This window comes from Cucurbita moschata, unplaced genomic scaffold (genome assembly GCF_002738365.1).
Source record: "Cucurbita moschata cultivar Rifu unplaced genomic scaffold, Cmos_1.0 Cmo_Scf00021, whole genome shotgun sequence".
NCBI classification, from domain to species: domain Eukaryota; kingdom Viridiplantae; phylum Streptophyta; class Magnoliopsida; order Cucurbitales; family Cucurbitaceae; genus Cucurbita; species Cucurbita moschata.
The window spans coordinates 2579831-2593805 of record NW_019268537.1 but is presented as its reverse complement, the minus strand read 5'-3'; the positions used below and the strand labels follow the sequence as shown (position 1 = coordinate 2593805).

Sequence of the window (13975 nt, the reverse complement as noted above, 5' to 3'; positions counted from 1 at the left end):
TCTAAATTTTCAAAATTTTAATAACGATTATTTATTTTTGTTAAAATTTTAAAAAATTTAATAACTTTATTTTTACATCATCATTCTTAATGACAATCTTCAATTGATCCCTAGAAATACTTGCGTGATATAAAAATTAACGTTCGAAATTTAGAGAAACCCAGCAGAAATTTCCGGGAAAAACCTTATGATATTAAGTTTTTTTGTGTTTTATGGTCCATGAATTTTAGTGTTTTTGACTTGATTAGCATTATTCCACGAATCGATGTTTAATTAATAATCCGCGATGACAATACAATCGAATCTTATCGATTCCCCTGAAATTAGCGAGCTCTGCATTCTATGGCCATAGCCTCCTCCTTCTCGTTCCCTTTGGATCTACACCGCCATCGCCTTCTTCCGCGCCACTTCATACACCATCGATCTTTTCCCGCTCTGCCCATTTCTTCGTACCCATTTCCCCTTTTGCTCAAAACTCAGAATCAGTTCTTCAAAACCTCATCCGCTCCCCTTCGTTCATCGCCCACGACATTGGATTCTTCGCTTCTCGAAGACCCACTTCGGACTGGTCGATTTCTGACCGACGATGAGTACGAGAGGCTCAAGTTTCTTGGGGATTTTGAGTATTTCCAGGAATTGGAATCTGGGTCGATGTGGGTTCGGGTTATGAGGGATTGTGAACTTGATGCCACTGTTGGGTTGCTAGCGGAGTCATTTGCGGAGTCCATGTTCTGGCCTTCTGGCTATATTTCTTTGCTGAGATTTTTGGTGAAACAGTATTTGATTGAACGAAGGGCCTTGATGCCCCATGCCGCTACACTTATTGGGTTTTATAAAGGCAAAAATGGGGAAGAAGAGGAGGCTGAAGAGCTGGCCGGCACAGTGGAGGTGTCCTTTGACAAGCGAGGTGCCAATGCATCTCCCCCCACTCCTACACCTCCCAAGGATTCGCCTTACATATGCAACATGACTGTTAAAAAGGAGCTTCGGAGGTATGTTTACTTCACAATTATGTCTGCAACCATTTGTTCATGTTCAACTGGCTATAATTGTTAAGGCTTAGCTTGCTATAATCCTCACCATTCTGAACTGGGTTTGTCCCTGAGATTGCATCAAGTATAATAGACTCATATTAGGTGAAATTGTGGAACTTTCAGGAGGGGTATTGGGTGGCATCTTTTGAAGGCTGGTGAGGAATTGATCTCACAAATGAGTACCTCAAGGGAGGTGTTCCTGCATTGTAGAATGATTGACACAGCTCCTTTCAATATGTATACAAAAGCTGGCTACACCGTTGTGCAGACGGATACCATAATAAGCTTGTTGATGCTGCAGAGGCGCAAGCACTTGATGTGCAAGGAGCTTCCTGCCATCACCATGCGCAGTCCTGAGTCAGATGCACCATTTTCTGTTGAGGAATGAATTTGCTATTTGCATAGACAAATTGTTCCACGTTCTGCTGAGGTGAATAACATATTTTCCTTTTTCCTCCGTAAAGCTAAGGTTTGCAACTAAATTACTCTGTACATATTTGTAGATTAGATACTGTGTGAATGTTTGATTAATCCACCACACCTAAATGGTGTGAAAGTTATCTTATTTATAATCAAATAAATTACAAGAATATGGAAATAGTAATAAATGGAAATAACAATAAATGGAAAGATACCTATAGTAATAAGGCAAATGTTAGATATTTGCCTTATAATAAAATATCAAATATAATATATATGGTAAACTATAATTTATTACTAAATATCCTTAACACCCCACCGCAAGCTAAGCGTCGGATTTAAACGAACGTGAAGCTTGAATCTGAAAAATTCAAAGAGGTTGAGAAACACTTTTCGTGAAGATGTTAACAACCTGGTTCAGAGGAGGCGTAGAGAAACACTTTCTTGGCCATCGAAAACTGCAGAGAGGTCGCCGCTCAGCGGCGATGCTGCCTTGGCTTCGGTGAGAATATGTCTAACCCATGAAGAGGGATTGTCGCTTAGCGACGATGCTGACTTGGCTCTGGTGAGAATATGTCTAACCCCAAGAAGTAGCAGGGGAAACCTAGAGCAAGGGACAAAGACAATGTTGAAGCCGGAAGAGTCGCCACATTGGGCGAATGAGCCAATTTTGGCGAGAAGGGCAGCTAGAAGAGTCGCCACATTGGGGCGAAGGAGCCAATTTTGGCGAGAAGGGCGGCGGCAACTTGGTTGGCGAAGATGCCAGTGCGGCGCCCAGATTCCAAAGGTAAATCTCTGCAGAAGGTCGATGGGCTTATTGAGATTCTGTATATTTTCGAAAAGGAATGCTGATGAAGATCCTAAGATTAGGGTTTTTGTGAAGGATGAAGGATGAAGGATGAAGGATGAAGGGAAAATTGGGAAGAAAATGAAAGAGGCTATGTTTGGAAAAGGTGAGGTTGTATGTACAGAGTATGGTGAAGGATGATTTGGAGGTCAAAAGGGTGGAGCCGAAGAATAATCAATCGGCCCTGCATGTGGCAGCCATGACGACTGCCCCTGCGGCGTCAAAGCCAACAGTGGTGGTGGAGAAGAACAGTAGAAGATTTCAAAAGCCATTGAAAAGAAAGAATCCGGGTTGCTAAACCAAAATGGCTCTGATACCATGTGAATGTTTGATTAATCCACCACACCTAAATGGTGTGAAAGTTATCTTATTTATAATCAAATAAATTACAAGAATATGGAAATAGTAATAAATGGAAATAACAATAAATGGAAAGATACCTATAGTAATAAGGCAAATGTTAGATATTTGCCTTATAATAAAATATCAAATATAATATATATGGTAAACTATAATTTATTACTAAATATCCTTAACATACTGTAACTTCTTTCTTGATTATCTTTTGTCAAGAAAATATAGTTGTTCAAGTTGGAATTCAATCGTTTCCATCATTATGTTTGGTTTAGATCTTTATGTTATTGGATGGTTGCTGAAGAAAGTTAAAACTATCTAACGAGACACTGTAACTCTAAGTAGCTGTCAAGAAGTCACACATTGGTTGGAGAGGAGAACGAAGCATTCCTTATAAGGGTGTGGAAACCTCTCCGTAGCAGACGCATTTCAAAACCGTAAGGCTGACGGCGATATGTAATGGGCCAAAGTAGACAATATTTGTTAGAGGTGGGCTTGGGCTTGGGCTGTTACAAATTGTATCAAAGCTAGTCACCTAACGGTGTGAGGCATTGGTCGGAGTAAGGCTAGACCCTCTCCATTGTAGACGCATTTTAAAATTGTGAGACTGACGGTGATTCATAACTGGCTAAAGTGGACATATTTGCTAGCGGTGGATTTGGGTTTGAGCTGTTACTCTCTGCTTTGATCACTGATTACTGAGAAAAAGATTACTTTATGATCAAGAACTTTATTCCTGTAATCTTAAAGTGGTATCAGCAATTCGTTCACGAAGTCATGGACTCGTCCACCGCTGACAAAGGTTCATCCGATTCTGTAGTCTCTTATCAGATGCTGGAAGTCGTTAATCCGGGAAATGAAGTAACGACAGTGAAGATTTAGATGATATTTTATATAGATAAAGAATCTTGTAGATGCACTTACAGCAGCCGGTGGAAAGATCATTCATGATGATCATGAGCCGGATTGGGAGCTGAATTAGATCCTACAGGAAAAAGTATATGTGCTATGTTGCTTACTCAGGAGAGATATGCTATGCAGCAAAGCTTTTATGCAGGAGAGGCGACGAAGAAGACGAACCTTCCCCCGTTCTAATCGTGTTAAATTATGCAGCAAACGTGGGTAAGTGCAGGTTTGGAAGTTCTTAATATTGGTTCTTTTCTGAAAAAATTCTTCCAATGATCAAATTCTTTGAGTTTCACTCTTTCTGTTTGTTTTGTGCAGGATCTTTCCAATGGTCAAATTCTTGGTGGCTGAGACATCCTCGTTGTCGTCTACCGTTGACCCGACAGCAAGCACGCTTTCGATTGAGCTCTAAACCATTCTGCTGCCTCGTCCAATTATAAATCCCCCAGAACCTTGTCTCACACAATCAAATCAAATGAATTGGTTTATGAGTACAGCCAGCGGCTAATGGAGTAGCTTGCGGTTGATGTCTTTGAGATGGTTGTGGTGAGATGTATGGAAGGTTATTTATAAGGAACCAGTGAAGTATGAAGCCTGTCACCTGTTGCTGTTGCTGGCTGTTGTTATGGGTGCTACTAGCAGATATTGTCTATTAATTCGTTACGTATCGTCGTCAGTCTCATAATTTTAAAACGTGTCTATTAGGGAGAGGTTTCTACGCCCTTATAAAAAATGTTTCTTCTCATTTCGAACCAATGTGGGATCTCACAATCCCCACCCCCTTGAGGACCTAGTATCCTCGCTGGCACACCGCTTGATGTCCAGCTCTAATATCCATTTGTAAGAGTTCAAATCCACTGCGAGTAGATATTGTCCGCTTTGGCTCGTTATGTATCGTTATTAGTCTCACGGTTTTAATACGCGTCTACTAGAGAGAGGTTTCTACAATCTAATGACAAGAGCCGAGGAAGCTCGGGACGGAGCCGTATGATGCGGAAGTCTCACCTACGGTTCCCTGAGAAGGGAGTGGCTACCTACTGGAGCTTCGACCAACTACCCTCGGTCAATTCCGCTTTGGGATAAGAAATATTTCGTTCTTCCCCTCTCCAATAGATGTGGGATCTCACAAGGGTCCAGTGTTCTCATAGCACACTGCATAGTGTTTGGGTTTGATACCATTTGTAACAACTCAAGCCCACCGTCGGTAGATATTGTCCACTTTGGCTCGTTATGTATCGTCGCCAGTCCCATGATTTTAAAACAAGACTACTAAAAGAGATTTTTACACTCTACTCTTATTAGAAATGCTTCGTTCTTCTCCTCTTCCATCGACAAGGGATCTCACATGACATTAATATGGAACTTTGATGACATCTCGTTTTCTAATTTGAACATGAGCATAACTCAGCTATAATACTAAACTAAAAAATAAAGTTTATTACACGTGGAATTAAAAAACGATGTTAGTTTAGAGTTGTCATCATAATAATATAAAATAACATTAATAGTAATTTTGAATTGTCATCGTTGCACAATCGTCATTGTACCCTACCACCCTACCGTGACATTTAGAAAGATAACGATTTAGTATGAATTCAATAACATTACGAAAAAGACATCATAGTCCAAAATTATTGTAGCAATAACATCACATTCAAAACATAAGGATCCCATTTAACACGGCACAATAACAATAATATATCTACATTTGCTTTCAACCCTGAGATTCTAAGAAAGCGATAGGGTTCTTCTGATCAGAATTTCATTCAAAATAACTGTTCCTGATCATCTTTTTATATATATATATATATATATATATATGTTGTTACACTTTTGATTCTTCGTCCAGAAGTGGAAGTTTGGCAGAAGACAAATGATCATTATTCTTGTCATCTTTGTCTTCACCCACTCCATTATCTTCGTTGATTTGCCCCCACATTACTGTCAAATATCCCATTCCAGCTATAAATGCTGCCATCACACTGCCCATCATTCCCGCTTAAAAAGGTTAATCTAATTATAAAATTCGTTCGTTGGGAGGAGAATGAAACACCATTTATAAAAGTGTGGAAATCTTTTCACAGTAGACGTATTTTAAAGCTTTAAAGTAAAGCTCAAAAGAATACAATATTTACTAGCCGTGGGCAGAGTAAAAAGGTTAGTACCTTCCGTAGTGAAAAGTGTCTCCAAAGAAGGTGACGCCAAAGAAGGTAGCAAAAAGAATGCCAAAAGGCTTGAACATGGGCACGTAATATGGCCCTTTCATTTGCATGCACCATATTTGCACTCGGTTTCGAATCAAACTGCTAAAAATTCCCTACAAAGTTCATCTTTTTCATTCAGAAACAGTCTATAACAACAACTCTATTCAGCTAATTATGTGTTGCTTACTGTTGCAATAATGAGAAAGAGGTCGAAGCTGGATTTGATTGTCCATGCGCTTGAATCGTTGACTACAAAAAAGCCCACTGCTGCAGAGAGTAAGGTGCCCACCAAACTATAAAAGGAGGCAACTTTCATGACTTGAGGGTATTGTTTTATTACTCCCAGCTGACCGAAAGGAGGAGAACACAAAAGGGTGTCAAGTTTAATGCAAAAAAAACATCATGGGATTGTGTAATGTTGTTCGTATGAACCTGAAGGATGTTCCATATTGAGACGCATAAGGAAGCAGCTGCTAGTAAAAGGCCACCCATGATCCAGCGATCTGTTGTGGAGGTGAAGACTAGAAGCTTGTGTTTGAATTGTAAATGTGAAGAGGAAGATGGATGTTGACGCACTGCTGGGCCTATGTAAAGCTCCTCTGATGTTGCTCCTATAACTGATATCATTGTCCCTACCACTTTGGTAATGAAGCTGGGGCTTTTCCAGTTAATTTTTGTCCTCCTGAATCATCTCAAACCATATTAGTCCATATAATAACAAGCACAATATCCAAGACTTTAAAACGTGTTTGTTAGGGAACGCGTCTGTTAGGGAGACGTTTCCACACAAGAAATTTTTTGTTTCCCTCTCTAATTGATGTGGGATCTCACAATCCACCCCCCTTGTAGGCTCAATGTTCTCATTAGCACACCGCCCGGTATTTAGCTCAAATATCATTTGTAACGGTCCAAGCCCTATTGTTCTCTTTGGACTTTCTTTTTTAGGCTTTTCCTCAAGGTTTTAAAACGTATCCGTTAGAAGGAGGTTTCCACACCCTTATAAACAATGTTTCGTTCTCCTCTTCAATCTACGTGGGATCTCACAATCCACCTCCCTTGTAGGCCCAGCGTCCTCATCGGCACACCGCCCGGTGTCTAGCTCTAATATCATTTATAACAGTCCAAGCCCTATTGTCCTCTTTGGACTTTCCTTTTCGAGTTTTCCCTCAAGGTTTTAAAACAGATCCGTTAGAGAGAGATTTCCACACCCTTATAAAGAATGTTTCGTTCTCCTCTTCAATCAATGTGGGATCTCACAATCCACCCTCCTTGTGAACCAACGTCCTCGCTAACACACCGTCTGGTGTCTGTCTCTGATACCATTTGTAACAGCTCAAGCTCACCGCTACTAGATATTGTTTCTTTTGGGCTTCCCTCAAGGTTTTAAAACTCATCCGTTAGAAAGAGGTTTCCACACCCTCACAAGGAATGTTTCGTTCCCCTATCCAACGAACGTAAAATCTTACATATATATTTCAAAAGATTACCCGAGAAGGATCGAAAGTACGAAGGAAATGGCCGGAAGCATAAGACCCATTGCACACACAACAATAGGAGAGCTGTAGCTTAGTCCCAAAAATGCTAGGTTCTGAGATACACATATCCTACACACAATATAATGACTTCAATATATAATGGTATGAAAACATAGGTGAATTATAGGCGAGAGAGAGGACAAACCCTATCAAACCCAAGAGAAAGACTCGGAGGAAAAGAGGAAAGGAGAACAAAGATTGTTGAAACTCCGTCCTGCAAGAACCAACCAACAAATTAAAGTTAAGAACTTTAAGAGTGGCGTTGCTTAATCAAGTAAACCAAGGAGTTGAAATGGGATTGGAACCTCTCATTGTAGTGAAAGATGAAGGAATAAGGAAGAAGAACAATGGAAGCAACGGCGTTTGTGTACACAACAAATACAAAAGTGGTCATTCCATAAGTAATGGCTGTTTTGGCCATTATGGTTAATGCAATGGTGCAGCCTTCCAAGCTCACCATCGCCAAAAATGGAACCACACCCCATATTTGCTTCTTAACTTCCATGTCTCACAGGCATGCAAGGTTCAAATTGTGAAAAGAGCAGCTGGGTGGCTCTTATTTATGCTCCACAAAGGTAGCCTTTCATGACATCGTGCAGCTACTTGAGAAATAGAAGCAGCGGCTCGAATTTTGGGTGATTATTTTAAAGGCTGACGTGAGAATAAGCTGACTAGATATTGGGTTGGTTTTTGTGTAAAACATTAGACCCGACGTCAAGGAGTCATTCCAAGCTCTCTCTTTTTTTTAATGAAGAATATGACAAATCAGCTTCGCACAACAAGGCTGGAATTCTTTAGCCCAAAATTTGCTTGGCCGACATTGAGAAAGGCCCCACTCCAAAAATTACGTCACCAACCATGAAGAAAGTTCACGATGAAGAAAGTTCACGATCAACAAAGTTCACGATCAACAAAGTTCACGACTCATAAGTCTTCTACTCCACGTAGCTTTGTTAGACTATTAGACTTTCACCCGTTGTGAAAAACTCTCCTCTGTTGCCCTTCATATGAGTTTGAACCGTGCACAGTTTCAGTGTGGTTGATCATCCTCTCAAACAAGCTATTGATCAGATACGAGCCCTCCTCAACCAAGCTTCTCCTATTGTCTTGAAAGGATCTAAAAATGAAAACTCAAAAGGAAGATTCTAGACTCCCTTTTTTCTTCAATGGGTCCTCCTCCTTTCGTATCTAAGGTGGCACAAAGGGACTTGACAACCGCTTTCAGGTTGATCCTTATCCGAGCCAAAGCCTCTTATTTTACCTTTCTCCATGAGGCCCAGAAGGGGACCGTCCCTTATGAAAAAAATACCCATCCTCCAAATCAATATGTTTGAAGAAGAAAAATTGGAATATCAATCTCAATCCCATCAATCGAATCGCTTTTTAAAAAAATACGAGACGTCTAAGTCATACAAGTAAAGAGATATATTCATTGATAAGAAAAATAAAAAAATGGAAACGATGATTGGATTGATGATAAAATAGAATCCTGGGTCTCGAACAATGATTCAATTGATGATAAAGAAAAAGAATTCTTGGTTCAATTCTCCATCTTATTGACAGAAAAGAATAATTGATCAAATTCTATTGAGTCCGACTCATAGTGATCATGACCAACCACAAAAGTCCTTTAATTTTAAGTTTAAGTATTACTTTATTTTCATTTGACGCGTTTTACGTATGAAAACTAAAATAATATTTAAACGCTAATATAATTAAATATAATAGGAATATATTATATAGTTTTGGAAGGACCTGAAATGATAAAAGGTCGGTGGGTTTTGTGCGTAGAGAAATATGAAATTATTTGAAGCAATATTATTATCTAAAATAAGCAAAGGGCCTTCATAAGTGCATTATTAGCCCTTTCAAATGCTGGAAGGCTAAGTGATATGTGCAGCCACAGATACTCCAATGCTTGTACCATAATTCTACAACATAACCTACGTACCCTAAGTCTATCTCAAGGATATCATGTTCATTTTATCCAACCAAATGCTTTTTTCTATAAAGTTTTAGAAACTATAATTTTAGTTTTTGGGTTATGATGTGATCTTAATTTATCCCTAAGTTTATATACAAGTAATTAGATAAGGGTTAAGTTTACGTGTACATACGATAGAATTAAATTATTCATGCTCTTCAAATAATATATAAGGTATCGATCCATGATTTTCGTCAATATATTTTCATAAGAACTTTTTTAAAACTTTTTTTTAGAAAAGTAACTGTGTTCAAAAATATTTTAAATATAATACCAATAATAAGGTATTTTTAAATTTTTCAAAAAATATTAATAAATCTTTTTAAAGTTGAAGAGTATTTTTTAAATAAAGCAAATTTAATGGTATTATTGAAACTTTTGAATGTTTAATGATATTTTTTTAGACAAATTTTTTTTTGTGAGATCTCACCTTGGTTATAGAAGGAAATTAAAACTTTCTTGTTACAAGGGTGTGGAAACCTCTCCCTAGTAGACACATTTTAAAACCGTGAGACTAACGATAATACAGGATTAAAACAGACAATATCTAGTAACTGTGGACTTAGATGTTATAAATGGTATCGGAGCTAGACACTGAATAGTGTACCAACGAAAACGTTGGACTCGAAAATGAGTAGATTGTGAGATTTCACTGATTGGAGAGGGAAACAAACCCGTATGGGCGCGGTTACATTTAATTAATTTAGCCCTAAAAACGAACTTTGGAGGGCGGCATTAAGATTATTATTATTTAGTTCAAACCTTATAAAAATAAAATGTATTTAAGATTATAAGTATTATTTAGTGGAAGAGACGAGTTCCAAGGGCGGCATCAGAAGTTGACCCTAACTGGATGTCGGCCCCGCCATGGCATGGCCGTGCACTTTGGCGTCATCAAATGCCCAGCCCCTCGCACACACCCAAGTCTCCGTCGTGCCTCTCATCTTTCTCACTCCCCATTTCTTTCTTAGGGTTATCCACATTTCTCTAAACTATAATGTAAACCAAACTATATTCTAATGTGTATTCAGCCAACTTTTATTTCAAACTATACTTTATAATTATTATGTCAATGCTATATTAGTATTTTTAGCATTTTACTTGCTACATAATCTCTTAGCCAACTTTGTGATTTATTTATTTTTTTTTAAAAAAATGTTTTTGTAGAAAACTATGAATTATTTTGGTCAAATGAGTAACATTTTGAAATGTCTGTCTATTTTAATTTATGTTTATCCTTCTCCAATCACATCATTTCAAAATAACACTCATTTTCAGGAGCATCATGATTTGAATCATGTTTAAGTTTTAGTTGAAGGTGTTGTTGTTTTTTCGTTTTATACTTGTTTTAAGGTAGAGAATAATATTGGTCTTGTTGGGGCAGACATCAGTAGCTAGCCCAGATCCTCCGAATGTTGTGTTGTTTATAAATCTGGGCCAATGATCTCTTTATCCAATAACATGATCAACCACTTGAGACTATATGTTTCGAATCTCAATTTCTGTCCATTAAGACCCTATTAATCAGGTAACAAATTTGTTATGTTTTTTTGTTTCTTAAAAGATCCAAATTTCACATGTTTCTAAAACATGTATTTAATATGAATTTTAACAAAACTTTAATAGACGTTTGAAAATATTAAGAAAATTGTGTTGGAGTCCCACGCTCACTAATTAAGGAGAAGATCAAGAGACATCATCTCCATGAGTTTTCCAAAAATAAAGTCATAAGCTTATTGTGAGATCCAACGTCGGTAGTGAAGGAGAATAAAACATTCTTTTTAAGGGTGCGAAAAACTCTTCCTAGCAATCGCGAAGCTTGAAAAGAGAAACCCAAAAAAGACAATATTGTTGAGGATTGTTGGGAGTGAATCCCGCATGGGTTAATTTAGGGAATGATCATGGGTTGATAAGTAAAGGAATACATCTTCATTGGTATGAGGCCTTTTGGGGAAGCCCAAAGCAAAGCTATGAGAGTTTATGCTCAAAGTGGACAAATATCATACCATTGTAGAGAGTCGTGCTTCCTAACATGGTATCAGAGTCATGCCCTAAACTTAGCCATGACAATAGAATCGAACTTAGCCATGACAATAGAATCGATAAGTGGTATCAAATTCATGCTCTTATCTTTAACTTAGACAGGTCAATCGAGTTCTCAAGTGTCGAACAAAGAAGTTAAGATGTTGGGATATACACTCGAGTAAGCGTAATAGTTAGGTTTAATAATTTGTAGTGCAAATAAAGTAGGAATTTTGAAGGTGGGGGGTAAAGGGGGGTCTCCTTTCAAAACCCTTATGGTTTTTGTGTTAATCATTAATGTTTACTGTTTGATGTGGTGGGCTCTCCAAGTGATAGTGGCCTAACACTGGATTCCAATTTGTAATGTTTCTCCTGTGGAGAACACAGCAAAAAACATTCAGTATAATTCACATCCCCTCCAATTCATTGGGTCCAACCCATCTCCTACAACACAGAATAAAGCTCGTCTTCGTAATTAGAGGTGTAAACGGGTCGATTCAGATCGGTCTTGGTTCGAGTTCGAGTTCGAAAAGGTTAAAAAAGGAAGAGTTTAAGGGGCAGTGGTGTTGTGATTGTGATTTGTGAATGAATATATGGTTTGCATTAAAAAGAGTGGAGGGATAAATTTATTGAAGAGTGGAAGATGAGAGATAAAACGTACCTATCTTTGTGGGGTGGTGTCCCACGAAACACAGTCAAGTTGTCCTGAAGCCACAGAGAGAGCTGGCTGAAGATGCCAATTCCATCTCCGTATGCCTTAGCTTATAATAATAATGGAGTCACTATCACACCACTGTTCACTAAAGCTCCCAACATCATCAAATAAATCCCTTCCCACTTCTCCCCCAACAAATCTCTCCACGTTCATATCATCAAATTAAAACACCTACTCCTCTCCATTTCCTATCTTTATAAACCCCGTTGGGTTGTTTATCGAGTCATTCGTATTGTTTAATTGTGATGTTCGAGTAAATGAGAGATGTGTAATGAACTATGACCGCATCTGTATCAAGAGAATATCCTAGTATTTTGTGCTTAGAAATCATGCGAGTAAGAATAGGGTTTGTGTGAGATCACACATTGATTGGAGAGTGTAACGAAACATTCCTTATAAGAGTGTGAAAACCTCTCCCTAGTAGACGCGTTTTAAAACTGTGAGACTAACGGAGATATGTAACGAGTCAAAGCGGACAATATCTCTTAGCGGCGGCCTTGAGCTGTTACAAATGGTATCAGAGCTATACACTAAGCGATGTGCGAGCGAGTACACTGGGTTCCAAGGAGGTGGATTGTAAGATCTCACATCGATTAGAGAGGGGAACAAAACATTCCTTATAAGGGCATGGAAACCTCTTCCTAATACGTAATGAGTCAAAATAAACAATATCTTCTAATGATGGCCTTGAGCTATTACAAATGGTATTAGAACCAGACACCGGGTAACATACCAGTGGGAACACTAGGACCCAAGGGGGTGGATTGTAAGATCTCATATCGATTGGGGAGGGAAACAAAGCATTCCTTATAAGGGTGTAGAAACCTCTCCCTAATAAACGCATTTTAAAACCGTGAGGCTAATGACAATACATAACAAGCCAAAACAGGCAATATCTTTTAGTGGTAGCCTCGAGCTGTTACATATGGTATTAAAGCGATACACCGAGTAACGTACTAGTGAGAACACTGGGACCCAAAGGGGTGGAAAACAAAGTCTTCCTTATAAGAGTGTAGAAACCTCACGTAACATGCTAAAGCGAACAACATCTCCTAACAGGGACCTCGGGTGGTCAATTAGGTCAGGTGAAAAAGCCATGAAGTTGACAAGTTGAAGAACAACAAGTAGGGTTTAAGCATACACAAATCTTCTCAACCCACCAAACTCCCTTTCCCTTACTTTGTTTGTATGTTTTATTGATTAGGGTTATGGTTGTATTGAGGAGGAGAGAGAAGGAGAAGAGAATGGAGTAAGTGAGAGGATGTCTTGAACTCAAAATGAGATGGCAGACCCTTTTTTAGGCATTTGATTTTTCTTACACATTCAAAACCTCCAATCCATCGCCATCACCTTTTCTTTCCATAAGGACTTCAATTGTTTCCTTTCTTTTTAATATCTCTCTTTTCAAAGCCTGATAGCTTTGCATGGTAACAGTGATAGCTACCTCCAGCCTCCAACCCCTTCCCACTTTTTATCCTTTAATACCTTTCACAACCTTAGTCAATACCCGGTTGCTGCCATGCCTTCAAACAACTAAATTATTGAACTGTTCTTCATTAACCCACTTGGGGTTAATATTCATACTCATACTAACACTGTAAAAACAGGAAAAGATAAAAATTTCAACTTTGGGTTGTTTTTAACTGAGAGGAACAAAAGGTTATCTGCAGAGTCAACAAAATATATCAACTTCTCTCAATACCCACAACTGCAACCTGCAACAACAAAAAATTACCAGCTCTGTAAAAAAATTCTGCTGCTTTGCCAGCTTGTGTTGCTAAAAAAGACATCTTTTTTACCCTAAACTCGTAAAACCAAAATTACCCCACAACTATATACATAGCGTATCCCTCACTCAGCCCATCGTCTTTAGACCAAATAATTTTGAAATAAATAAATGGGAGATGGGGACAGAGGTATGGGAAGGGAGCAGTTTTTTTTTTTTTTTTTTTTG

At 38.5% G+C, this 13975-nt stretch overlaps 2 protein-coding genes and 1 long non-coding RNA gene across 7 annotated transcripts in view; 1 reads left to right on the top strand and 2 right to left on the bottom strand.

The window, feature by feature from the left end:
• Positions 1–196: 196 nt before the first annotated feature.
• Positions 197–4282, top strand: LOC111458641. 5 transcript variants are annotated; one of them, XR_002713156.1, is made up of 4 exons: positions 197–992; positions 1158–1464; positions 3476–3777; positions 3880–4282. XR_002713156.1 is itself a non-coding variant. In XM_023101402.1 (2 exons), the coding sequence occupies exons 1-2, from the start codon at positions 343–345 to the stop codon at positions 1420–1422; spliced, it is 915 nt and encodes a 304-aa protein (XP_022957170.1). In that variant the 5' UTR covers positions 197–342; the 3' UTR covers positions 1423–1497. The 5 variants fall into 5 exon arrangements, 1 of the variants encoding a protein (XP_022957170.1); XR_002713158.1 differs by having other exon boundaries at positions 3647–3777; positions 3880–4281; XR_002713159.1 differs by having other exon boundaries at positions 3679–3777; positions 3880–4280.
• A 935-nt stretch (positions 4283–5217) lies between these two features.
• LOC111458639 (WAT1-related protein At1g70260-like) lies at positions 5218–7817 on the bottom strand. The gene is made up of 7 exons (XM_023101400.1): positions 7606–7817; positions 7446–7514; positions 7253–7369; positions 6198–6447; positions 5953–6111; positions 5727–5878; positions 5218–5543 (listed from the first exon to the last, which is right to left on the bottom strand). The coding sequence occupies exons 1-7, from the start codon at positions 7803–7805 to the stop codon at positions 5387–5389; spliced, it is 1104 nt and encodes a 367-aa protein (XP_022957168.1). The 5' UTR covers positions 7806–7817; the 3' UTR covers positions 5218–5386.
• Positions 7818–12815: 4998 nt separating this feature from the next.
• The window catches only part of LOC111458645, a 12902-nt gene continuing 11742 nt past the window's right edge, over positions 12816–13975 (bottom strand). Inside the window, exon 3 of the long non-coding RNA XR_002713161.1 lies at positions 12816–12917. This is a non-coding gene — a long non-coding RNA (uncharacterized LOC111458645). The remainder of the gene's footprint in view (positions 12918–13975) is intronic.

Bases quoted from the DNA above. Each gene is read 5' to 3' on its own strand.
- LOC111458641 (XM_023101402.1), top strand. From the start codon at position 343: ATGGCCATAGCCTCCTCCTTCTCGTTCCCTTTGGATCTACACCGCCAT. The intron at 993-1,157 runs GTATGTTTACTT...TGGAACTTTCAG, and splicing joins GTTAAAAAGGAGCTTCGGAG to GAGGGGTATTGGGTGGCATC.
- LOC111458639 (XM_023101400.1), bottom strand. From the start codon at position 7,805: ATGGAAGTTAAGAAGCAAATATGGGGTGTGGTTCCATTTTTGGCGATG. The intron at 7,515-7,605 runs GTTCCAATCCCA...TGGTTCTTGCAG, and splicing joins ATCTTTCACTACAATGAGAG to GACGGAGTTTCAACAATCTT. The intron at 5,544-5,726 runs GTACTAACCTTT...AATGATGGGCAG, and splicing joins GACACTTTTCACTACGGAAG to TGTGATGGCAGCATTTATAG.